Source organism: Anguilla rostrata, chromosome 11 (assembly GCF_018555375.3).
Source record: "Anguilla rostrata isolate EN2019 chromosome 11, ASM1855537v3, whole genome shotgun sequence".
Lineage (NCBI taxonomy): Eukaryota > Metazoa > Chordata > Actinopteri > Anguilliformes > Anguillidae > Anguilla > Anguilla rostrata.
In genome coordinates this window covers 36,214,011-36,238,514 of record NC_057943.1, presented here as the reverse complement: position 1 = coordinate 36,238,514, position 24,504 = coordinate 36,214,011, and the positions used below count along the sequence as shown (strand labels likewise).

General features: G+C 49.6%; 1 protein-coding gene across 1 annotated transcript; it reads right to left on the bottom strand.

Annotated features, from left to right (window-relative positions):
* Nucleotides 1-1,367: 1,367 nt before the first annotated feature.
* itih6 (inter-alpha-trypsin inhibitor heavy chain family member 6) lies at nt 1,368-23,490 on the bottom strand. The gene is given in 18 exon segments (XM_064299690.1): nt 1,368-3,544; nt 3,772-4,149; nt 4,705-4,818; nt 5,141-5,188; nt 6,451-6,498; nt 6,855-6,902; nt 8,085-8,132; nt 9,113-9,362; nt 9,364-10,688; nt 10,920-11,013; nt 11,501-11,578; nt 11,799-11,915; nt 12,487-12,656; nt 12,889-13,136; nt 13,758-13,868; nt 18,058-18,212; nt 21,526-21,561; nt 22,969-23,490. Coding segments are annotated over 18 exon segments (3,672 nt in total). The 5' UTR covers nt 23,098-23,490; the 3' UTR covers nt 1,368-3,269.
* Between the last annotated feature and the right edge of the window lie 1,014 nt (nt 23,491-24,504).

The following is a 24,504-nucleotide window of genomic DNA, read 5'->3' as shown; positions in this document are numbered from 1 at the left end:
GTTGCTGCTATAACAACCTCCACTCTTCTGGGAAGGCTTTATGCCAGATGCTGGAGCATTGCTGCAGGGATTTGCTTCCATTCAGCCAGAAGAACATTAGTGAGGTTGGGAACTGATTGGGCGATAAGGCCTGGCTCACAGTTGGCATTCCAGTTGATCCCAAAGGTGCTGCATGGGGTCAGGGCTCTGTGAGTCGAATTCTTTCGCGCCAATCTCGACAAAACCATTTCTACACCGACCTCACTGCGTGCACTTTGGCATTGTCACGCTGAAGCAGGAAAGGCCCAAACTGTTGCCACGAAGTTGGCAACAAACCATGAAAAACAGCCCCAGACCAAGGGTTGACCTCGTACTTTTGGTCATCTAGTTTATGTTAGTATGTGTATGTGCACGTGAAGTGAGTTTGTGTACGTGCGTTTGTGCAAACACCGCTTCTCAAATGAGAAAATTTAAACTTTTTCACCGCCTGAAAGCAGATCTATCTTCTTCCGTTGTTCAAAAATGGAGATGTCTGGCAAAATTGCAATTTCCAATTAGGAAAGACAAACATTATTATTACTGAATACATTATAAACGTGACGCGGTGATGACCTCGGCGCAGATGTACAGCTCTGTGTCAACAATAAAGTTTGACGGCTCAAACACGCAACCTTTAGGAATGGCATACTAGGTTCTGAATGCATTTTCTGTTGTCATGAAGCGGCTTCTTGTGATCAAGCGTCTGCTCCTACACCAGAAGCTTCTTGGCTCGGTGCCCGGCTGAGTCATACCAGGCTTTGACAATGGCCCTCTTGTGTTCTGGGCCCAGTGAGGGCCGGGCAGGAGTAGCCTAGCGGCGTCACGCGGGGTTCTGCGGGATTGGGCACAGAGACAGCTCAGCTCACAGCTCAGCTCTCAGCTCAGCTCACAGCTCAGCTCTCAGTTCTGCTCAGTTCAGCTCTCAGCTCAGCTCACAGCTCAGCTCTGCTCACAGCTCAGCTCTCAGCTCAGTCAGCTCAGCTCAGGCTCAGCTCTCACGCTCGAGCTCTCAGTCTGCTCAGCTCTCAGCTCGCTCACGCCTCAGCTCAGCTCTCAGTTCAGCTCACAGTTCTGCTCAGTTCAGCTCTCAGCTCACAGTTCTGCTCAGTTCAGCTCTCAGCTCAGCTAGCTCAGTCGCTCAGTCTGCTCAGTTCAGCTCTCAGCTCAGCTGCAGCGTTCAGTCAGCTCAGCTCAGTCCTCTCAGCCAGCCTCAGTTCTGCTCAATCTGCTCAGCTCAGCTCTGCAGCTGCCTATCCTCACAGTCTCACTCTCAGCTTCAGTGTCGAGTTTGCATCAGTTCAGCATGTAGCTCCAAATTCACATAATTTGTGATATTTTATTAGAGCAGATTGATAAAAATGTCTTTATTAAGTAAAATACATATATACACTTTTACTCTACAATGTAAAATGTAACTGACAAAACAATGCAATAGCCTGGTTGGATTTTCTGAAGATAGCACATACCATTGTGAACGTCTTTTCACGACACACACCATGCTCATCTTTTACTTAAAAAAAAATCTTATTAAAAAATATACAAAAAAGTATAAAAATAAACGGAAACGGAAACGATTGGCGTATGCAGAGTGTGTAATCAAGGCCCACGTGTGCCAGAGAGAGCGAAACACACACACACACACAGTGCTGTCCAAATACAGGGTGTAACACTCGAGTGTATACTTAAGGCATTTGGACTTGAGATCAACAGATGAACATGAGACGAAGATACAGACAATCAGCTTTTATTTCACGGTGTTCGCATGTGTATATGTTTTACCTTTTTCACAGAAACAGTGGTTTTCGTGTTTTTTCTCCAGAGCTCTTAGGATATTTCTGACATCAGCTGCAGTTGTCTTCTTTGGCGACCGGTACAGTGTTCATTTCTCAGCCCACCAGTGGTTTCTTTCTTTTTCAAGTTTTTCCAAACTGCTGTACTTGATATACCCAGTTGCTGTGCTATCCTGTCTTCTATCCATGGATTCTTCTGACCTCGGTTTACAGATCAGTTGTTTTTCAGCCATTGTTAGTCCTCTGGTCTTCACGATTGAGTACGCCTCTGAATCCGCATGCAGTCTCCACAGATGAAAACAGAGGCTAAAACCACGACCAGATACTCAGCTGCTCTTTACGTGTGGACCATCCATGCAAAAGGAAACACCTGAGCAACACCTGTCCGTCATCCATTAACTCACTTTTGCACAGCTGAAAATGTGGGGACTCGACACAAATACAGCTGTTTCTGTAAAATGGTAGAACATATACTCATGAAAATACCACGAAATAAAAGCATATTTGCGTTTTGATCTTAAATCCAAGTGATTTAAGTGGAAAACAAAAATAACAAATTTCACTCTACTGTTAAAATACTTTTGGATATATATATATATATATGGGGAGCTATGCATAAAAGGTGCTGTGATTTCTACATGATGAAACCAAATTACCCCAAATAAAAGCTGAGCATCTGCACTTCAACCAAATTATTTGATAAAATTGTGGAGTACAGCAGCAAATTTTTTTTTTAAAAAGAGTCTTTGTCCCAAACATTATGGAGCTCACTGTATTTACATGTTAGATTTATACACTATATGACCAAAAGTATCTGGACACTCCATGGTCTGGGGCTGTTTTTTGTGGTTTGGGTTAGACCTCTTAGTTCCAGTGAAGGCAAATCTTAATGCTACAGCATACAATCACATTCTACACCATTCTGTGCTTCCCCAACAGTTTGGGGAAGGCCCTTTCCTGTTTCAGCACGACAGTGCACCCAAGCACACAGCAAGGTCCATATAGAAATGGTTTTGTCAAGAACAATGTAGAAGAACTTAACTGGCTTGCATTTCAAAATAACAGCATTTAAAGTTGACTGGGGCAGCTCTAGCAGGGCTGAAATTTGGCGTGCTGACTTGTTGGAAAGGTGGCATCCTATGACAGTGCCACGTTGAAAGTCACTGAGCTGTACAGTACGACCCATTCCACTGCCAATGTTTGTCAATGGCGATTGTTTATGCACCTGTTAACAATGGGTGTGGCTGAGAAGGCAGAGTAGAAGGGGTGTCCACATACTTTTGGAAATGTAATGTGTGTGTATATATATGTATATATATATATATATATATATATATATATAAGCAGGTTGTGGCTACTGCAGGGGAGTAGTCACATGTTCACATGTACAGAGGCAGGAGTGTAGTGACCCCAAATCACGCTGCCAGTTCCTCTCTCTCTCTTTCTCTCTCTCTCTCTCTCTCAGACATGATCCACCACATAGCTCTCGTAAGAGTGGCCCAGGATGGCCTCCACCTGTGCCTTGGGCACCACCCAGCAGGTGCCCAGGTGGCGCTTGTGCACACTGTTCTTCAGGTGCTTCTCCTGCAGGCTGACGGGCACGTGCGCTCTCCCGCGCACCCCCCCGATCCACAGCACACCCTCCGCCAGGTGCCTCCCCCCAGTGTCCTGGGCCGGGGGGGCCGAGCCCACAGAACGAACATTGGTGACCTCTATGTCAGCATGCTGGAACTGGCCTGAGGGTGGGGCAGGAAAGAACAGCATGAGGCATGCTGGGAAATGCAGTTTTTAACCTTGTGGAAACAATGTGGAAGGGGGATGAGTGGCTAGGAGATCACATTTAGAAAGCACTAGATTTGCTTAATTAGCATTACCGTAAATTATAATAAAAGTTTATTACTATAGAGAGGTTCAATAAATCATGATGGTGTGAGTGTAAATGGGTGGTCGGAATGCAGATTACCCAGAAGCCCCTGTGTGAGGGGGGACAGTCCCCGCCCATCGGCCACGTAGAAGCCCACGTGAGCGATCTGGAGGTAGGTGGGGTGCTTGTAGTGGTGGAAGAGGATGAGGAAACGCAGGCCCCAGCCCAGTTCCACCCAGCAGCGCAGGTGGTCGTCCACGGCAACCCTCAGGCCCTGCCTCGCTACTGAACCCGGCCTATCCGTGGGCAGCAGCTCCCGCCCCTCCCCCTCCAGCACCACGGAGTCGAGCGTCACCCTGACGACCACGCCCCCGCCTGTGGGGACGGAGATGGTGAGCTGGTCGAAGTAGGTGCGGCTCTGGTCCTCGAACCCGTGCTTCGAGGGCGCGTATGTCAGGTGGCCGTCCACGATAATGCCTGCAGAGAAAGCCAGGGTCAGTCACTCTCTCAGGAGCACTTCAGCCACCTAAGGCCCATTCGTGTGTGTACACAAACTGCACCACTCAGCAAAATGAGTTTGATGCTGATTGACGCTGCCATTGAAATAGCTAAAACATCCAGACTGTGAATAGGGCATGTGACAGCGCACTTCAGCTCAATGGCATTTTCTAACAATTAAATGCAAAAAGCAGCATTCCTTTCGTTTTTGCATCTTAACTTGCTTTCCTAAACGCCACAATTTCTGTGAAACACAAGATCAAGGCTCAGAATGATCCTTGCTGATCTTTTGCGTGTGTACACATAAAGCAAAAAACATACACAAAACATAAAATTTTGATTTTTGGGTTTTGAAACATAACCATCGGGCAAAACTATCGCAGATGTATTCAGGAGCACAACATACAGTAGTACGTACAGAATTTAAGAGCAGAAGTTGCATCAGGTCTGAAAGGCATGCTCATGCATGCACTACATGACATCACTGTGACGACATGACATCACTGGGACAGCATGACGTCACTGCGATATCACCTTTCTCTGGATCCTCCAGCAGGCGCAGCACGTCATTGGCTCGTCCGTCCACGGTGAAGCACAGGCTCTCATCCAATTGGGGGATCCAGACCACAAAGTGGGGGTCTCCATCCACTGAGAAACACAAGAGCAGATCATTCACACAGGGCTGGATTCACACATTCACATCTGAGCCATTTAGCAAACACGCGTATCCACAGTCACTGACAGTCACAACAGGGGCCCAGCAGGAACTCAAACCCACCTACGAGGAGTACTTCCCTAAACCTTATGCTACACAAACGCACGCTAACAACTGCACCAACCCATAATCAAAGGCGGACAGGCCTGACCACCTGATCACCCAGGAGGAGGCGAACACGGATCGCACAGAACTTATTAGAGACACCAGCGCAATCAGTCAAGCGCACAGAGCCAAGAGTCAAGAGCCGCTTACCTGAGGAGGCAAAGATTTTCTGGGAGGCCCTGCTGGGTTGGCTGTCGGCTGGAGGAAGAATGATTTTTACAAAATCAGACCTGTTACTCTACACCCCATTCCTAACACACCTCCGCACCTATCACACTTCCTTTAACAACTCCCCCGCACCTATCACATTTCCTTTAACAACATCCCCCCCCCCCCCACACATATCCTTTAATAAGGAAAATGCATCAGGGGTCACATGCCAGAAACAGACCGAACAGCGGTGAGAGAAACAGACCGAACAGTGGTCAGAGAAACAGACCGAACAGTGGTCAGAGAAACAGGCCGAACAGTGGTGAGAGAAACAGGCCGAACAGTGGTGAGAGAAACAGACCGAACAGTGGTGAGAGAAACAGACCGAACAGTGGTGAGAGAAACAGGCCGAACAGTGGTGAGAGAAACAGACCGAACAGTGGTGAGAGAAACAGGCCGAACAGTGGTGAGAGAAACAGGCCGAACAGTGGTCAGAGAAACAGGCTGAACAGTGGCGACATAAACAGAGAGACGTCTGAACTGTAAACTCCTAAAATGTGGAAGACTGCAAAGCAGCAGGAGATTGCGGGGAGCGATACGCTCAAAGCTCATTGTTCTGTTCCTGTTCCATAGCACAGGTCTGCGCTCAAAGCTCATTATTCTGTTCCTGTTCACATAGCACAGGTCTGCGCTCAAAGCTCATTATTCTGTTCCTGTTCCATAGCACAGGTCTGCGCTCAAAGCTCATTATTCTGTTCCTGTTCCATAGCACAGGTCTGCGCTCAAAGCTCATTATTCTGTTCCTGTTCCATAGCACAGGTCTGCGCTCAAAGCTCATTGTTCTGTTCTGTTCCATAGCACAGGTCTGCGCTCAAAGCTCATTATTCTGTTCCTGTTCCATAGCACAGGTCTGCGCTCAAAGCTCATTGTTCTGTTCCTGTTCCATAGCACAGGTCTGCGCTCAAAGCTCATTATTCTGTTCCTGTTCCATAGCACAGGTCTGCGCTCAAAGCTCATTGTTCTGTTCCTGTTCCATAGCACAGGTCTGCGCTCAAAGCTCATTGTTCTGTTCCTGTTCCATAGCACAGGTCTGCGCTCAAAGCTCATTGTTCTGTTCCTGTTCCATAGCACAGGTCTGCGCTCAAAGCTCATTGTTCTGTTCCTGTTCCATAGCACAGGTCTGCGCTCAAAGCTCATTATTCTGTTGCTGTTCGCATAGCACAGGTCTGCCTTGCTCTGGTGTTTTTAGTCAATTAAAGAAAAAAACATTAAAGGGCAAATATCCTTTCACTATTTGCCCTTTAACTTACCGGTGGCATAACTGATGTCATAGTCGTACTCATAGTTTGCTTCATAATCTGAAAAAATCAAATCACAGAGGATTAAAGTGCTGTTTAGCCCTGAAAATATATCACTTGCTACCTGTATCGCCTACTTTATAGCTGTATAATTTTACTGCTACCTTCATTACCCACCTGTATCACCTGTCTATGGCCAATATTACATTCCTGTATATAGTACCTGTATTACCTGTCAGCAATGTGTATCATGTACCTGATGCCTGTACCCGCTGCCAAAATTCTGCTTCACCCATCTGTAATTACCCACATTCCCTGTAATTACTTATAGTCAATATCGAGGGCTAATGATTTAAAAAAACAAACGTGGAGAAATCCCCTCGCTGCACGTTTGGGATGGGGGGGGAGCCGCTTACCTGAGGAGGCAACGACATTCAGGGAACCCGTCCTGAATTGGCTGTCGACTGGAGGAAGAATGATTTTCACAAAATCAGACCTGTTACTCTACACCCCATTCCTAACACACCCCCGCACCGATCACATTTCCTTTAACAACATCCCCCCGCCCCCCCCCCCCCCCCCCACCCATCACATTTTATTTAACCCCCCTCCCCTTCCCGGCACATATCCTTTAATAAGGAAAAGGCATCAGGGTTCACATGCCAGAAACAGACCGAACAGCGGTGAGAGAAACAGATCGAACAGTGGTGAGAGAAACAGACCGAACAGTGGTGAGAGAAACAGGCCGAACAGTGGTGAGAGAAACAGGCCGAACAGTGGTGAGAGAAACAGACCAAACAGTGGTCAGAGAAACAGCCCGAACAGTGGTCAGAGAAACAGGCCGAACAGCAGCGACAGAAACAGAGAGACGTCTGAACTGTAAACTCCTAAAATGTGGAAGACTGCAAAGCAGCAGGAGATTGCGGGGAGCGATACGCTCAAAGCTCATTATTCTGTTCCTGTTCCATAGCACAGGTCTGCGCTCAAAGCTCATTGTTCTGTTCCTGTTCCATAGCACAGGTCTGCGCTCAAAGCTCATTATTCTGTTCCTGTTCCATAGCACAGGTCTGCGCTCAAAGCTCATTGTTCTGTTCCTGTTCCATAGCACAGGTCTGCGCTCAAAGCTCATTATTCTGTTCCTGTTCCATAGCACAGGTCTGCGCTCAAAGCTCATTGTTCTGTTCCTGTTCCATAGCACAGGTCTGCGCTCAAAGCTCATTATTCTGTTCCTGTTCCATAGCACAGGTCTGCGCTCAAAGCTCATTATTCTGTTCCTGTTCCATAGCACAGGTCTGCGCTCAAAGCTCATTGTTCTGTTCCTGTTCCATAGCACAGGTCTGCGCTCAAAGCTCATTATTCTGTTCCTGTTCCATAGCACAGGTCTGCGCTCAAAGCTAATTATTCTGTTCCTGTTCCATAGCACAGGTCTGCGCTCAAAGCTCATTATTCTGTTCCTGTTCCATAGCACAGGTCTGCGCTCAAAGCTCATTGTTCTGTTCCTGTTCCATAGCACAGGTCTGCGCTCAAAGCTAATTATTCTGTTCCTGTTCCATAGCACAGGTCTGCCTTGCTCTGGTGTTTCTAGTCAATTAAAGAAAAAAACATTAAAGGGCCAATATCCTTTCGCTATTTGCCCTTTAACTTACGGGTGTCATAACTGATGTCATAGTCGTACTCATAGTTTGCTTCATAATCTGAAAAAATCAAATCACAGAGGATTAAAGTGCTGTTTAGCCCTGAAAATATATCACTTGCTACCTGTATCGCCTACTTTATAGCTGTATAATTTTGTGTGTGTGTGGGTATGGGTGTGGGTGCGTGTGTGTGGCTGTGTGTGGGTGAGGGGGTGGGTGTGTATGTGGGTATGGGTGTGGGTGCGTGTGTGTGTGGGTATGGGTGTGGGTGCGTGTGTGTGTGGCTGTGTGTGGGTATGGGTGTGGGTGCGTGTGTATGTGGGTATGGGTGTGGGTGCGTGTGTGTGTGGCTGTGTGTGGGTGAGGGGGCGGGTGCATGTGGATATGGGTGTGGGTGCGTGTGCGTGTGGTGTGTGTGGGGTGAGGGGTGTGGTGTGTAGTGGGTATGGGTGTGGGTGCGTGTGTGGTGGGTATGGGTGTGGGTGCGTGCAGTGTGTGGGTATGGGTGGTGTGTGGCTGTGTGTGGGTATGGGTGTGGGTGCGTGTGTGTGTGGCTGTGTGTGGGTATAGGTGTGGGTGCGTGCGTGTGTGGGTATGGGTGTGGGTGCGTGTGTGTGTGGCTGTGTGTGGGTATGGGTGTGGGTGCGTGTGTGTGTGGCTGTGTGTGGGTATGGGTGTGGGTGCGTGCGTGTGTGGGTATGGGTGTGGGTGCGTGTGTGTGTGGTGTGTGTGGGTATGGGTGGGTGTGGGTGCGTGTGTGTGTGGCTGTGTGTGTGGTGTGTAGGTGGTGGGTGCGTGGTGTGTGTGGGTATGGGTGTGGGTGCGTGTGTGTGTGGCTGTGTGTGGGTATGGGTGTGGGTGCGTGTGTGTGTGGCTGTGTGTGGGTATGGGTGTGGGTGCGTGTGTGTGTGGCTGTGTGTGGGTATGGGTGTGGGTGCGTGTGTGTGTGGCTGTGTGTGGGTATGGGTGTGGGTGCGTGTGTGTGTGGGTGAGGGGGTGGGTGCAGGTGCGTGTGCGGGAGTGGGCGCAGCAGGTCTCACCCGGCGGCCCGGCTGCCTCCCATGGTTTGGGGGGTTCGGTGGCCCCCGGCATGGGCACGAAGGTGCCGCTGATCAGAGTGGCCACCTCGGCGGTGCCGGGATCGGCGTCGGGCAGGGGCGTGGCCGGGGCGTGGCCGGAGAGGACCAGCGTGGTGAGATGGGCGTGCCGGGCGTCGGTGGGGGACGCGGTCCCGTCTTCGGGCTGAGGGGAGGACGGGATGGGGGGAAGCGCAGCAGGGGTTGGGGGGTGGTTTTAGCAGAACTGGGGGAGGGGGCACTGTTTTGTCAGAGCTGGGGGCGGGGTGGAGGCTTTCCCAGAGATGGGCGAAGCAGCAGTTCTGACGGACGCAGGAGGAGGGGCGGCCGTGCTTTTTTGGGCGGTAGGGGAGCAGTGGCTTTGCCGGTACTGGGGGTGGTGGAAAGCCTGCCGGAATGGGGGGGCTGCAGGGGGCGCCCCGTGGTATGAATCCCACTGGGGGGGGCGTGGGGGGGCCGCTTGGTGTTGGGGCCGCTCCCTGTTTGGTTTTGCGGGGCCGGGGGCCGGAGGTGGAGGCGGACTTTTTGGGGGGACGTGGGCGGGGGCTGCCGTGGTGGCGGTCGTGCCGGAGGTGGTGGTGGCGATGGTGGGGGCTGCCGTGGTGGCGGTCCTGCCAGAGGTGGTGGTGGTGGTGGGTGGTGGTGGGGCCCGCGGTCGTGGCGGCGATGGTGGTGGTGGTGTGGGTGGTGGGGGCCGGGGTCGTGGCGGCGGTGGAGGAGGGACTGGGGGTGGAGCTGGGGGTCACCTCGTCGGCGTCCGGCTTCACCACCACCAGGGAGGTGACGGGGGTGACGAAGTTGTACTTGAGGGAGAGGTTGGTGGCCTTCTCCCCCAGGAGGCGCTGCGTGGGGGGGTCGGTGCTGTTGAGCTTGGCCTGGAGGAGCTCTTTGATGGTGAAGTAGGCCCACAGGCGGCGCACGAAGCTGGAGATGCCGTCGGCGCCGCCGGGGCAGGCCAGCCAGTCGGCCGTGCCGTTTCCCTCGGGCCCGCCGCCGCCGCCGCCCGCCGCCACGTCGTTCTCCAGCCGCAGCCTGCGGGTGGAGTCGCTGGCCGTCAGCGACACCTTCAGGTCACGCACCCCCGGCTTGACCCGGCCCGCCACCACCAGCTCCGAGCCCTGGAAGTAGTGCGGGAAGAGGGCGCGGGTGACGTCGAAGGCCCGGTCGTCCAGGTAGGCCAGCTGCACGTCGGAGAGCAGGGGGCTGGCCACCTCGTCGTAGAAGCCCTTGAGCTGGAGCGCGGCGTCGGCGTCCTCGTAGACGGTGCGGGCCACGCCGCGGTTCTCCAGGGCCAGCCGGCGCAGCAGCGGCAGGTCGGCGTCGTCGCCGAAGGCCAGGCCGAACAGCGCGGCGGGGCCCAGCGCCTCCCGCGCGTTCCGCAGGATGGCCTCGCCCGCCGTCACGCCGGTGGTCGCCTCGCCGTCCGTCAGGAAGATCACCAGCGGCACGCGCCGGACCCCCGACCGCCCCGCGCCCGCTCGGGACGAGGCGGAGTTCACCAGCTGGGCCGCCGAGAGCAGAGCCGAATTAATGTTGGTCCCTGGGGAGGCGGGAGGGGGGGGGGGTGGGAAATAAATAAATAGTGAGGAACAGAGAGGAAGAACTCAGAGAACACAGAGAACTCCTGGCCTCCCACATTTCAAATCCACGATTGGCCCGGCTCCCATCACTCTAAAGTCACTTCCCACTTTTGAGGCCGTTGCCATTGGTCCTACTGCTATCAGACAGGCCTGTGATTGGTCCACCAGGTAAGGGACTCAGTAATACCTACACCCGTCCGCGCTGATCTTCTTGACGAACTCCTTGGCTTCGCGCACGTTCTGCCTCGTGGCTTGCACCGCCTCCCCCTTCTTCCAGGTGTGTACCTGCACAGGTGCGGCAGAATGGGGCAGATGTTCAGCGGCAGGGCTTTTTCAGCCAAAGGTTGCCAGTTTGTAAGGACACAGCACGTAAGGGATGATGAGTACATATTGTAGGTGCACGTGTGTGAAGACTAACTCTAGCACTACTCCTCCGCAGGGATACCCCCAATCTAGTATCACTCTCACGTTTCACTTATATGCTGATCTTCTAGCGCTTTCATGCTGCACTTGTATCTCCATCTCGACTTTGTGGCTCTTTATCATATCTCTTGTAATCATGCCTCAATTCTAGTTTACGACCGGCCACAACTTTACTGGCTTAGCCTATGCTTACCATGTGAACTAGACTTGATGTTCATTGCTATGATAGTTAATGAGAATTGTACCTTACCTGTGTTCTGTAGTTGTTCCAAATGCCTTCAGTATGCACTTACTGCACGTGGATAAAAGTGTCTGCCCAGTAAATGTGATGTAAAGACTGCAGGCGGACCTTGTCTGAGAAGGTGATGATGTTGAAGTGGTCTCCCTCCCGCAGGTCAGTCAGGATTGTGGCCATGGCCTGCTTCGTCTGAGCAAAGAAAAACGCAGCTTTTCTCCTTTCCATCATTCCTATTCCTGTTTCTGTCCTTCACGCTATACAGTTCAGATCTTCAGTTTACACAATCTTCTCTTGGCATAACCAAGCAACTTAGCAGCAAACGGGTCCTTTCAAGATCGCTAAACCAATTCTCAGGAAATAGCACAAGCGTTGGTTAAGCTTGGATTCAGACGAAAGTTACGAATCCTACCTGCTTAATTTTGGTGCCGGTCATTGACCCGCTGATGTCAATCACGAAGATGACATCCTTGGGCACGACAGGAAGTCCCCGTGGGGCGAAGTAGTGCACAAAGTACCCGTCGTAAATCTGCAACGGAGAGACAAGAAAACATTTGAGCGTGCTGCCCAGGGAAACCTGCACTTCCTGCTATCCGCGTGAAAGCTTCTCTGCAGTGGGGGATAGAACTCCCAATTCCTCTACGACCCACTCAGACAATTTCCACCGTGGACTGGAAACACATCTCTTCAGACTGTACCTTGACTAACTCTAACAATACTCAATAACAATACAGAGAAACCCCAATCCTAGTTTCACTGCCATGTATCACTTGAATCTTGATCTTCTGGCACCTTGTATCTTCATCTTGATGTTGTAGCTCTTTGTCATATCACTTATAACCATGCCTCACTTCCAGTTTATGACTTCCTATAACTTTACTGACTCAGCCAATGTTTACTGTGTGAACAAGACTTGATGCTCGTGGCTCTGGATAACTGATGCTCAATAAGAATTGTGCCTTGTCAGATCTGTGCTCTGTAGTTCCAGCAACTTTCGGCACATACTTATTGTACGTTGCTTTGGGTAAAAGCGTCTGCCTAATAAATGTGATGTCATGTGATGACATCACAGCATAGAGCGGCACCCAGGGTTCTCTCACCTGGACGTCCCCCATGAGGTCATTGAGCTCCACGTCGTACTCGATGACAAAGTCTGCGTTCAGGCCCTTGGGGGACAAGCTGGTCTGCTGCTGGAGGCTCGGGGTGTAGCGCACCTGGGCGCAGCGAGGTGTCTGCACCACCTGAGTGGATGGAGGAGCCTCCGCTTCACCTGGAGGGCAGAGCAAGAGAGAGAGAGAGAGAACAAACCAATCACCTGCCAGCCCTAAAGCCCTTCTCACCTTACTGTCAGACACGGCCCCACAAATACAGCAATAAACCTGTATACACACACACACACACACACACACACCACACACACACACACACACTCACACACACACAGACACACACACACACACACACACACTCACACACACACACGCATACACACACCGCTGTACCTGAGACAGTGTTGGAGAGCAGGCGGTTGGTTCTGAGGGGCAGGGCGCGTATGAAGCTGATTCCGGATCTTTCCGCCACGCTCACCTCCAGCGTGAGGTTCTGGACGGGCTGCCCGGGCCGCAGCCCCAGCACCAGCTGGTACCGGCCCAGTCGCCGTGACAGCAGCTCCTCGTAGGTCAGGGAGAAGGACAGGCGCTCGCCCGACGGCACGCTGACCGCCACCCGGAACTTCTCCACCTCCCGTTCCCTGGGGGGAGACACCATTCTCTCTCTCCACAAACCGCCAGTTTCCCTCCACAAACCGCCAGTTTCCCTCCACAAACCGCCAGTTCCCCTCCACAAACCGCCAGTTTCCCTCCACAAACCGCCAGTTTCCCTCCACAAACCGCCAGTTCCCCTCCACAAACCGCCAGTTTCCCTCCACAAACCGCCAGTTCCCCTCCACAAACCGCCAGTTTCACTCCACAAACCGCCAGTTCCCCTCCACAAACTTCATAAGAAGCAAAGGATTGGGTACTCCAAATTGCCCATATACTCTAAATTGCCCATAGGCATGAGTGTGTGAGTGAATGGTGTGTGTGCCCTGCGATAGATTGGCGGCCTGTCCAGGGTGTAATCCTGCCTCTCACCCAATGCACGCTGGGATAGGCTCCAGCACCCCCCGTGACCCTGTCCAGGATAAGCGGGTGTAGATAATGGATGGATGGATGGATGGATGGATTGGGTATAAGAGCTAACCAAATTGGAGACGCCGTTCCTCAGCTGATTAAAAGACTTTAGCGCTCAGCGCTGTGCACCTAAATGGCGGTAATGACGGACGGGCGGCGGTACTCTGAGGGGATGGAACTGTGGGCGGGGTCATACTGACTTGGTGGCCACGAGCCCAGCGGTCTTCCCTCTCTTCTTGGCCGCGTCGTAAATCTTCTTGGCCGCGCTCCTCTCCTGAACCTGCGCCACGTACACCTTCCCGTTGGAGGTTCTGCCAGGAAAAAAAAGAGGGCGGGGCAGAGGCGGATAAAGGCGTTCGTCCCCGTCGTGCGCCCCCCAACGTTCCCGCGTCCGGGTGCGTCTCCAGGGGCAACGCTGCCACGCTCTGACCCACGGCTTCACCATTACACGCACGGCTGGTTTAAAGAGCACCGACCCGACAGCAGTGTTGTGTTACTCCATCGCTGCTCGTCATGCCATCCGATCGCAGGTCTCTGCCTAGAGCAGGCCTGCCCAGCCCTGCTCCTGTAGGTTTACACTCCAACCCTAACCAAGCACACCTCATTCAACAGCTAGACCAGGCCTGTCCAGCCCTGCTCCTGTAGGTTTACACTCCAACCCTAACCAAGCACACCTCATTCAACAGCTAGAGCAGGCCTGCCCAGCCCTGTTCCTGTAGGTTTACACTCCAACCCTAACCAAGCACACCTGATTCAACAGCTAGAGCAGGCCTGCCCAGCCCTGTTCCTGTAGGTTTACACTCCAACCCTAACCAAGCACACCTCATTCAACAGCTAGACAGGGCTGCCTAACCCTGTTCCTGTAGGTTTACACTCCAACCCTAACCAAGCACACCTCATTCAACAGCTAGACCCGGCCTGCCCAGCCCTGCTCCTGTAGGTTTACACTCCAAGCCTAACCAAGCACACCTCATTCAACAGCTAGAGCAGGCCTACCAAACCCTGTTTCTTGAGATCTACCGTCCTGTAGGTTTACACTCCAATCCTAACCAAGCAGACCTCATTCAACAGCTAGAGCAGGCTGCCCACCCTGTCCTGGAGTCTACGCTGTAGTTCCTCCAACCCTAACAAGCACACCTCATTCAACAGCTAGACAGGGCCTGCCAGACCTTCCTGTAGGTTTCACTCCAACCCTAAGAGCAACCTCATTCAACAGCTAGACAGGCTGCCCAACCTGTTCTGTTCCTGTAGGTTTTCAATCCAACCCTAATAAAGCACACCTCATTCAACAGCTAGTGATCATGTTGAGCTGCTAATTAGTAAAGTCAGGTGTGCCAAATTAGGGTTGAAATGACAACCTACAGATAAATTAAGTGAGCTTGCTAACGTTACATTCACATTAACAATACCACCATGCTACCATTTGAACAAAAAGTAAAGTTACAACATTTGCATCTTTGCAAACATCTTTCTTACATTGATATTTCTTCAGTGGAATTTTCCTCCAGTAAATACATAGAGCAGCAAGCTTGGGACTGGCGTCAGCAATGTGCATTGTGGGTCCGTGTGATTGGTAAATGGACTGCATTTATTTAGCGCTTTTATCCAAAGTGCTTTACAATTGATGCCTCGCATTCACCAGAGCAATTAGGGGTTAGGTGTCTTGACACTTGGACATGCCCAGGGCGGGGGATCGAACCGGCAACCCTCCGATTGCTAGACAACCGCTCTTACCTCCTGAGCTATGTCACCCCCAGATTGGCCAGATGCCACTCCGAAGCATTCTCAGCGTAAGGCTGGGTAGAGTACACATCAAGCGCACTGCACTTTTGATTGCTGGAGAAATGGAACACACTTGCACACTTATGCTGAGCACATGAACGCGTACGGAAAGTGCCCAAGCGTGCGAGTGTGAGTACTGAGACAGCCTCTACGACTCCATTCACCTCTGGTGGTCCAGAGTGTCAATCTGAATATGCTACAAACACTCACTCAGCTCAGAAAAATATCAACCAGTACAAATATAAATGGGCAGAGTGAAAATTCAACCTAGCTTATTCACAAACTGACCTGAAGGAGAAAGTCAAACAAACAAAAACATGTTATAAAGTAATTTTAAAAAAGCATATTTCCCTGGGAAATTCAGTTAATCACGCAACCTAAAAAAAAGGGTAAATGTTAGAAGTTAGGAAGTGATTTCCTTTAGTAAACATGACCAAACCCTAAACCTTTCCAAACGGAAAAAGAACACCGAACCCTGACCAGGTCACAGTCACGATCACCTCCCTGGGGGAGCAGAGACTTAGACAAGGTCACAGTCACGATCACCTCCCTGGGGGGGGGGCAGAGACTTAGACACGGTCACAGCCATTTTAAAAAAGTACATTTAAGCAAGAAAAACAAAACCCGAAACAGCCAACATGAGCTTGAGAACAAGAGAGCCTTTCTCACATAAAGTGGGACAAACAGAGGTGCCTTTATTTGTGTGGTACACTGCAAACGCAAATCAGAATGTGTGTGTGTAAGTGAATTATGAATTACAGGACTTTTAGCAGACGCCCATTTATACAGCTGGACATATACTGAAGCAATGCAGGTTAAGTACCTTGCTCAAGGGTACAACGGCAGTATCCTACCCGGGAATCAAACCTATGACCTTTCGTTTACAGGCCCAGTTCCTTACCCACTGTGCTACACTGCCGCCATGTGTGTCCGTGTGTTTGAAGTGAGTGTAAGTGTACATGTGAGTGCGTATGTGTGTGTGTGTGTGTGTGTGTGTGTGTGTGTATGTGAGTGTAAGTGTATGTGTTTGCATGTGTGTGTGTGTCAGTGTAAGTGTATGTGTGTGCATGTGTGTGCGTGTGTGTGTGTGTAAGTGTATGTGTCTGTGAGTATGAAGTGAGTGTAAGTGTACATGTGAGTGCGTATGTGTGTGTGTGTGTGTGTGTGTGTGTGTGTGTATGTGAGTGTAAGTGTATGTGTTTGCATGTGTGTGTGTGTGTGTGAGTGTAAGTGTATGTGTATGCATGTGTGTGTGTGTGTGTGAGTGTAAGTGTATGTGTCTGTGAGTATGAAGTGAGTGTAAGTGTACGTGTGTGCGTATGTCGGTGTGTGTGTGTGTGTATGTGTATGTGAGTGTAAGTGTATGTGTTTGCATGTGTGTGTGTGTGTCAGTGTAAGTGTTGTACGTCGCTCTGGATAAGAGCGTCTGCTAAATGCCTATAATGTAATGTAATGTAAGTGTATGTGTGTGCATGTGTGTGTGTGTGTGTGAGTGTAAGTGTATGTGTCTGTGAGTATGAAGTGAGTGTAAGTGTACGTGAGTGCGTATGTTGGTGTGTATGTGTGTGTGTGTGCGTGTGTGTGTGGATGTGAGTGTAAGGGTATGTGTGCCTTGGCCTGTTTCCTTGTTAAACTGCAGTTGAAAGAGAGTGAAAGAGAGCACTGCACTGCAGTCAGTAATGTTCTGATTTCTGAGCACAAAGCCGCCATTCATGCCCTCCTGACCTGCCAACGCCCCCAAATCCAGCCCCAGGCTTCTCGCAGGGCCTATCATCTATGCTTATTTTGGGGGATTATTTATTTATTTATGTATTTATTTATTTATTTTTAGCGTGTTGCTTTACCGCTCTCTCTCCCTGGAGCCTTCAGGTCTCAGGGTTCCTGTCAGACATCCTCTTTGGTTTGGACCGTCTAATTCCTGGCTTCCTTCAGCAGTATCAAGCCCTGCTCTGTCTGTTGCTGTGAATTTGGTGGTGGGGGATGGGGGATTGGGGGGGGGTGTTCGCTACTTGACATTTTCCATTAAATATTTTATTTCCAAATAAATATTTTTCTCCCTGCTTACGACTCACAGCAATATTACACAAAGCAGTGTGTTCTCAGACCCAGTGAGTCTATTAATTCCAGAAATAAATTAATATTTTTGATTGAAAGATATCAAACTTGAATCGAGCAGATGAGTGATTGAGCAATTGAGGATCTGTAAAAAAGGGAAACTGGGAAGGATGAGTGTCTGTGAGAGAGAGAAAGAGAGAGAGAGAGAGAGAGAGAGAGAGAGAGAAAGCCATAACGCATTCAGAAGAAAAGCGGGAGGGACTTTATAATCTAGGGATTTTAAGAAGCTTTTACTCGGTGGTTTCCAACAAATAAAATTTCAAGAGAGAAATTTAAATGTTATTGGAAATTAAAATGTGAATTAAATTACAATTTAAGCAGAAAAGTGGAAGAATATGTTTGTGAAAGATGGAAAGAAATCCAGACACAGAGTAAGAGGGACAGAGACAGAGAGAGATAGAGAGAGAGACAGAGATAGAGAGATTGAGAGAGAAAGAGAGAGAGACACAGAGATAGAGAGAGAGAGACAGAGATAGAGAGATTGAGAGAGAAAGAGAGAGAGAGACAGAGACAGAGAGGTTGGGAGAGAAAGAGAGCGAGAGAGAGAGACAGAGACAGATAAAGATGGAGAGAGAAACAGGCGTCTGGGCCTGAGGCACATACATGCTGAAGTTGGAGATGAAGGCGGCGGAGGGCAGGTCCACTTCGAAGGCAGCCTCCTTGGTCACGGGCAGCGTGTTCCACACGGAGCTCTGAACGCTGGTGGCCGCGTAGCGGGAAACCACCGAGCAGCGCACGTGGAAATCTGTCACCTTCAGCTGGGGACCAAACCAACAGCGTTCAGTCACACTGTGCTCAGTTACACTGTGCTCAGTAACACGGCTCAGTCACACTGCGCTCAGTTACACTGTTCAGTCACACCGCTCAATTACACTGTGCTCAGTAACACGGCTCAGTCACACTGTGCTCAGTTACACTGTTCAGTCACACCGCTCAATTACACTGTGTTCAGTCACACTGCTCAGCCATCGCTCTATTACACTGTGCTCAGTAACACGGCTCAGTCACACTGTGCTCACACAGGCATTGAGAAGCACAGGCTCTGAAAAGCACAAGCATTGAGAAGCGCAGGCATTGAGAAACGCAGGCACTGAGAAGCATAGGCACTAAAAAGCAAAGGCACTACAAAGCACAGGCATTGAGAAGCACAGGCATTGCACACAGTGATTCTCCCATCCATCCAACATCCCAAGGAAAAGGGCTGCATTCATCAGATGCATTTACTCAGGATGTGGACCTAAATAAAGTAAACACACCCTGACTTTTCCCCCTTTTCACATGATAAACATTAACGCTGACAAACGGAAACATGTCAGGTAAAAAAAACCATGAATCTCTAGAAATGCAATGCATGAGCCGTTAGTGCAGGCCAACGCTGCTGCAGAAGCATTTCAAAATGTCCGATCATTTCCCATAAACATACAGCCTGAAACAGAAATCTGTATGTTTGATAGGGCCAGATGTCCGCCAACAGAATACACAAAAACACGCAAAAAATGTGCACACGTTTCAGCATGTAATGTAATGATATGGCCGAGGCGCTCTGCGATGCAACAAACAATATGTGACATGTTGCTGTCACACAGCCTAGGATTAGCGTGAACGAGGTTAAAAAATGTTACACCTCACGTATGATCATACTTTTCAGATATCACCAGTTTAACGGTTTAAAATACGGTTTGGGGTTAGGCTGATTCCAAGGGCCCAGACTGACAGGGCCCCCAGAAAAAAAATTGTAGAACATAGAGAATTTTCTGGGGTAGAGAAGCCCAATCTTTTCATGGCCCCAAAACCCCTGTTGGCGCCTGTGGGCGTGGCTAAATTCTGTGAGCACACCTGTTCTGTGGGCTGGTCACAGGCCATGTTTTGTGTTCTGTTGAGTGAAGCTTAATTCTGCGATCCATCTGCACAGTTCCTCCCATTCATCCGTCCTTTGCAAAAAGCCCTGGAGATCGTATACCTCCAGTTAACCACAGCTTGGGGAAAGCTTGGGGAATTCTACACCTTATTAGAGATGCTTGATAAGCCAGATGGAGTGTTATGGATTTGGCCCAGTGCCTATGCTCCAGTGAGTGAGCTCACATTAACCGTCCCTGTCCATCGGTCTCTTATTAGCCTGACTTAGCCGTGAGGAGCCTGTGGTGCGGAATTCAGGCTACACAGCAGCTGGCAGATGGACCTCTGGGTGTGGCAGAAACCCTGCACTGCTACACACGCTCTCCCCCTGCACTGCTACACACGCTCTCCCCCTGCAACACACGCCCTCCCCCTGCACTGCTACACACGCTCTCCCCCTGCACTGCTACACACGCTCTCCCCTGCACCGCCTCCCTCATGTACACACGCTCTCCCCTGCACTGCTACACCGCTCCCCCTGCACACACGCCTCCCCTGCACTGCTACACACGCTCTCCCCTGCAACACACGCCCTCCCCTGCACTGACCACGCCCTCCCCTGCACTGCAACACACGCCCTCCCCCTGCACTGCTACACACGCTCTCCCCCTGCACTGCTACACACGCTCTCCCCCTGCAACACACGCCCTCCCCCTGCACTGCTACACACGCTCTCCCCCTGCACTGCTACACACGCTCTCCCTCAACCACCCCTCCCTGCACTGCTACACACGCCCTCCCCCTGCACTGCTACACACGCTCTCCCCCTGCACTGCTACACACGCTTCCCCTGCACACACGCCCCCCCTGCACTGCACACACGCCCTCCCCTGCACTGCTACACACGCTCCCCTGCACTGCTACACACCTTCCCCTGCACTGCTACACACGCCTCCCCTGCACTGCTACACACGCTCTCCCCTGCACACCCCCTGCATGCACACACGCCCTCCCCTGCACTGCTACACACGCTCTCCCCCTGCAACACACGCCCTCCCCCTGCACTGCTACACATGCTCTCCCCCTGCACTGCTACACACGCTCTCCCCCTGCACTGCTACACAGCACTGAGGAACAGAACTGGAACAGCACTGAAGAGCAGAACTGAGGAACAGCACTGAAGAGCAGAACTGAGGAACAGCACTGAAGAACAGCGTTCAGAACACATTCAGAGTAAGGTTTGGTAGCGAAACCCGGTTCCACTATGGCACCGGTCCCCATATGACCGGTACACAACGGATCGAACTGCAATGCATGTTCTGGAGCACCAATTCGGTGCCAAACGCATTCATTAATTCATGCTCCACTTCCTCTGGCAACTCTAAGAGTGACAACAAGTACTGTTAGCAATCTAGCTAATGTTAAACTCAGTCAAAATTCCAAAAACAAAATGGTGAAGATTACAAGTAGAAAGTAAAATTTAAACCATTAAAACAATGACAATTTCAATTACTTTGCCTTAGCAAAAAAAGACATTCTTTAATGTTGTTGTTTGCTCTTTATTTTAAATAGAGCATCGGTTGGGGTAGTGGTACCGTTTTAAAAGTATTAGTTTAGTATAGGTATCAGCAAAATCAAAATCACACCCATCCTTAATTCAGAGGACTGTGCGTTATCTCTATACTGCCCCATAGCAGCAGCCGGTGACTACACATAAACACTCAAATGCGCTCTCACAGACACACAAAACATACTCGCAAACAAAAATATACATTGTTTGACTCAAATGCATATATTGGGTATTTAGAGGGGTAAATTAAAGGGATAATTCACTTTCTGGGGTTTACATTATGTCAGTTTGTGTGAAATTTTTGGAAGGTTTTCAATTGGTCCTGACAATTTTTGTGTGTGATGAAGGAATTTTTGGATTAACTCCTTGCTTTACAATGGCTTTAATCCTTCATCACACACAAAACAAAATATAAAATGGAAAATATGTATATCCAGAAAAAAAGGTGAACTATGCCTTTAAGTTCATTTCTGCCCTACATAGTGTATTTCACACCCACAGACAGTAAGCCATTGAAGAGGGATTTCCTAAACCAACACCATGAGCAGCAGACAGGCACAGCACAGGGCCTCGCCCGGGGTCCCTACGGTTCACACCGGGAGAGACGCCCCTTAAAGCTCGTCTCCGGCGCGTTGCCATGGCGGCTAACGGGCGGGTACACTCACCTCCGGTCTGGCTGACCTGCTCTGACGTTTCACCCTCTGAAAAAAAAAAAAACCACAACAGGCCCGGTTACAGGAGACGCACGGACAAACTCAACCATTCAGAATTCTCAACAGACAGACCGGCAAACACAAAGATAGACACGTGCGCGTGTAGTAGCCTATTGACTGCAGACAGACAGATACACACGAATGCACAAGTGAAATACTGATGAAAGAAAGAAAGACAGACAGACAAATGACACACAGTCTGAAGGATAAGACATAACTGCAATGTGATTCAGTGGTGGAGGGGAGACTTTAAAACACTGGTGCAACACTAAAACCTTAAGTTGGTCAAGATAATTACCCTGCTTTGCTTCAACAAATATAAATACATTTACATATATACTGCGTCAAAGTGAGCGCGTTCTGTCTAGCTGAATAAGGGCATCTGTTTGAGATATTAGGGCCGGAAGGAAAATATTACGAATGTGAATATTTCTAAAACTTTGTCTGTTGCGCAATAAGAACACCATGTAGTTAAATGCAGTCTCGCGCAGCTACGCACGTGCCAGGCCACAGTTATTCCATCTGGGTTCGGAATTTAACACGTCGAAGCTGGTAGTGCCATTTAAACTTTGCACGGAGATCCCGGACTCGGCGTATCAACAAATCTAATTACCTGTTTTTACCGCGAGGTTCGGGATTCATTTCCACTTGATAGGATCTCAAGCATCCATGGGCGAGGTTTCGGCTTCGAAGTCGCTTAATATAAAGCCTGAATCGGGCCTATTCATGAAGCCGAGGTATGAAGGGGATGAAGGGCGGCAGTGTGCGCTGGGTTGCGGTGAGCGTGCTCCGGTGGGTTTCAAATGTTAATGTTGCTCACAAATCACCGCTGTGTCAACATATGACCACATCACCTGGAGACTGCCTGAAAGGTCAACAAACAGATGCACGGGGCTCGGCCTCCCCAAGAGAGCCTCGGCTCTGAGCGGCACAGTGCTCTTATTTTATCCGCTGTTGTGTTGCCCCGAAGCTGCCAAATCATCGAAGTTCTTTGCATAGACATACACCTGCTTGGCTGCGCTGTGACCCCCCGAGCTGGAAACGCAAGGAGCGTTGAAAGGTATTTAACTGCACACACTTCTCGCTATCTCCCCTGGGATGGGTGAAGCATGTGTTTTTGGATAGCGTGGACGCGACAAACGGTTTGGCGAGAGCGCATTGCACCCATAAGCCGCTGTGTGCATTCACAGCCATCTGCGGTCAAACTCTAACGGTGAATAAAGCGACTTATATCTACAAACGCTCATATTATTGTACGGTTTCCAAGTGTGTGTTGAGTAACAGTTATTTCGATTGTGATTCCGTTTTTATTTTTGCAACTTCCACCACAGGCATGGTGCACCACGTGCAAAACTCTGTGACCATTTTCGAGCAAAACATTGTCAGAAAACTCACCTGAAGAAAAAGGTTGTTCCGGGGTCCCACACGGGCTTGGTAGTCCTCGGAAAATCCCACCCGAACAAATACGGTCAGTGAAACGACTGCAACCCACAGGAGTCCTGAACTCTGATTTATTTCTCCCATGTCTGTATCCTCTAGAAATGCCGTATCAAAACGCAGCAGCACTCAAATCCTCCAAATTCCAGCCTTAAAGTTTCGTCACGTGTGAGAAGAGCGCAACACAACCTCGCAATACAGATGGAAAATCTCTTTTTTTGGGAAGGGGCCGCCCCCTTTCTGCCTCCCGCTTTCTGTACCCAACTCTACCAGAAAAATAGACAGTTCGATTGGATCATTGCCAGGTAATTAAATTTAAATGAAGCAATTCCTTGGCGCCGGAATGCGTATCTTACTAAGGGTATTCTAGATTTAGAATAACTGTTAGATGGGTAGCTGTATACCAGCCCAGTTCCATAAGTGTGTGCGCAAAGGTGAAGGTGTGGGTGGTGTTTCAGCGGTGTGTACAGGCTACTCCTCCTCATGGGTACACACTGGAAATTCCGCATGCGCCTGCCGCAGGACCTGGAACTTGTGAGTACGCGCAAACTTAACTCCCGAAAACGGACTATCTTGGACACACGATAAAAACTTAACTCACTCGCTACGAGCTATTCATCAACTGAGAATACATACGCGAAGACGTGGGATTACGTAAATGTACTCGTTTTATCCTAGCCATTCCATCATATAGATTTATTCAAAATATAGTTTTTTCTTTCATTTTCAGTTGATAGAAGTAATTTTAAAACAAATTAAATGTTCCACATTCAGCATTCATGTGGTTGTCTATGTTTCATTATTTGGTTACATGAGTCCTAAATTGGAAAAGAGTGGGCTATTCTTTGATCAGTCCACAATAAATAGACTGTATTGAATATATTCAAATTCACTGTCTTCTAAAGATGTTATCGATAATTTATTATCTATTTTTCTGAAGAAAGATTTATCTCCATCATTCATGTGTAGTCTGCTTCCATAAAGACTTACTCAGTGACGTGCCCCATTGTATAGGAGTACTGAGAAAGTAATACACACACTCTGCAGTACATTTAACTTTTGAACTGTTCATTAAAGTAAACGTCTTTGATAGTTTTTTATGACCTATCCAAACCGCCATTCTTATTTTTACATAAAACGACCACATGAATCAGGAACAATTGTCTTTACACACTGCAGCCTACGTCTTGCACTTCAAGATATGAAACTTTGGTTTTATTTTTTTATTTGTTTCTTTCCCCAATTAATTTTGTAACACAACACGCCAAACGTATATGTCACTGAAGGGACTCAAGCCGTTGGGTTTAGAGTTTGAGAGTTCTTTGAGAGTTGACCGTTCTGCCCGTTTCCTCCGCAGCAGTGACTATTGTTTTTCTGACACAGATCAGTGAAGCCCAGCCAAGACTCCCTCAGAGGATGCTGTTTTACATCTTAACTACGAGGCACACTGGCAAATCCACAAACACCCCCCCCCACACACACACACACACACTA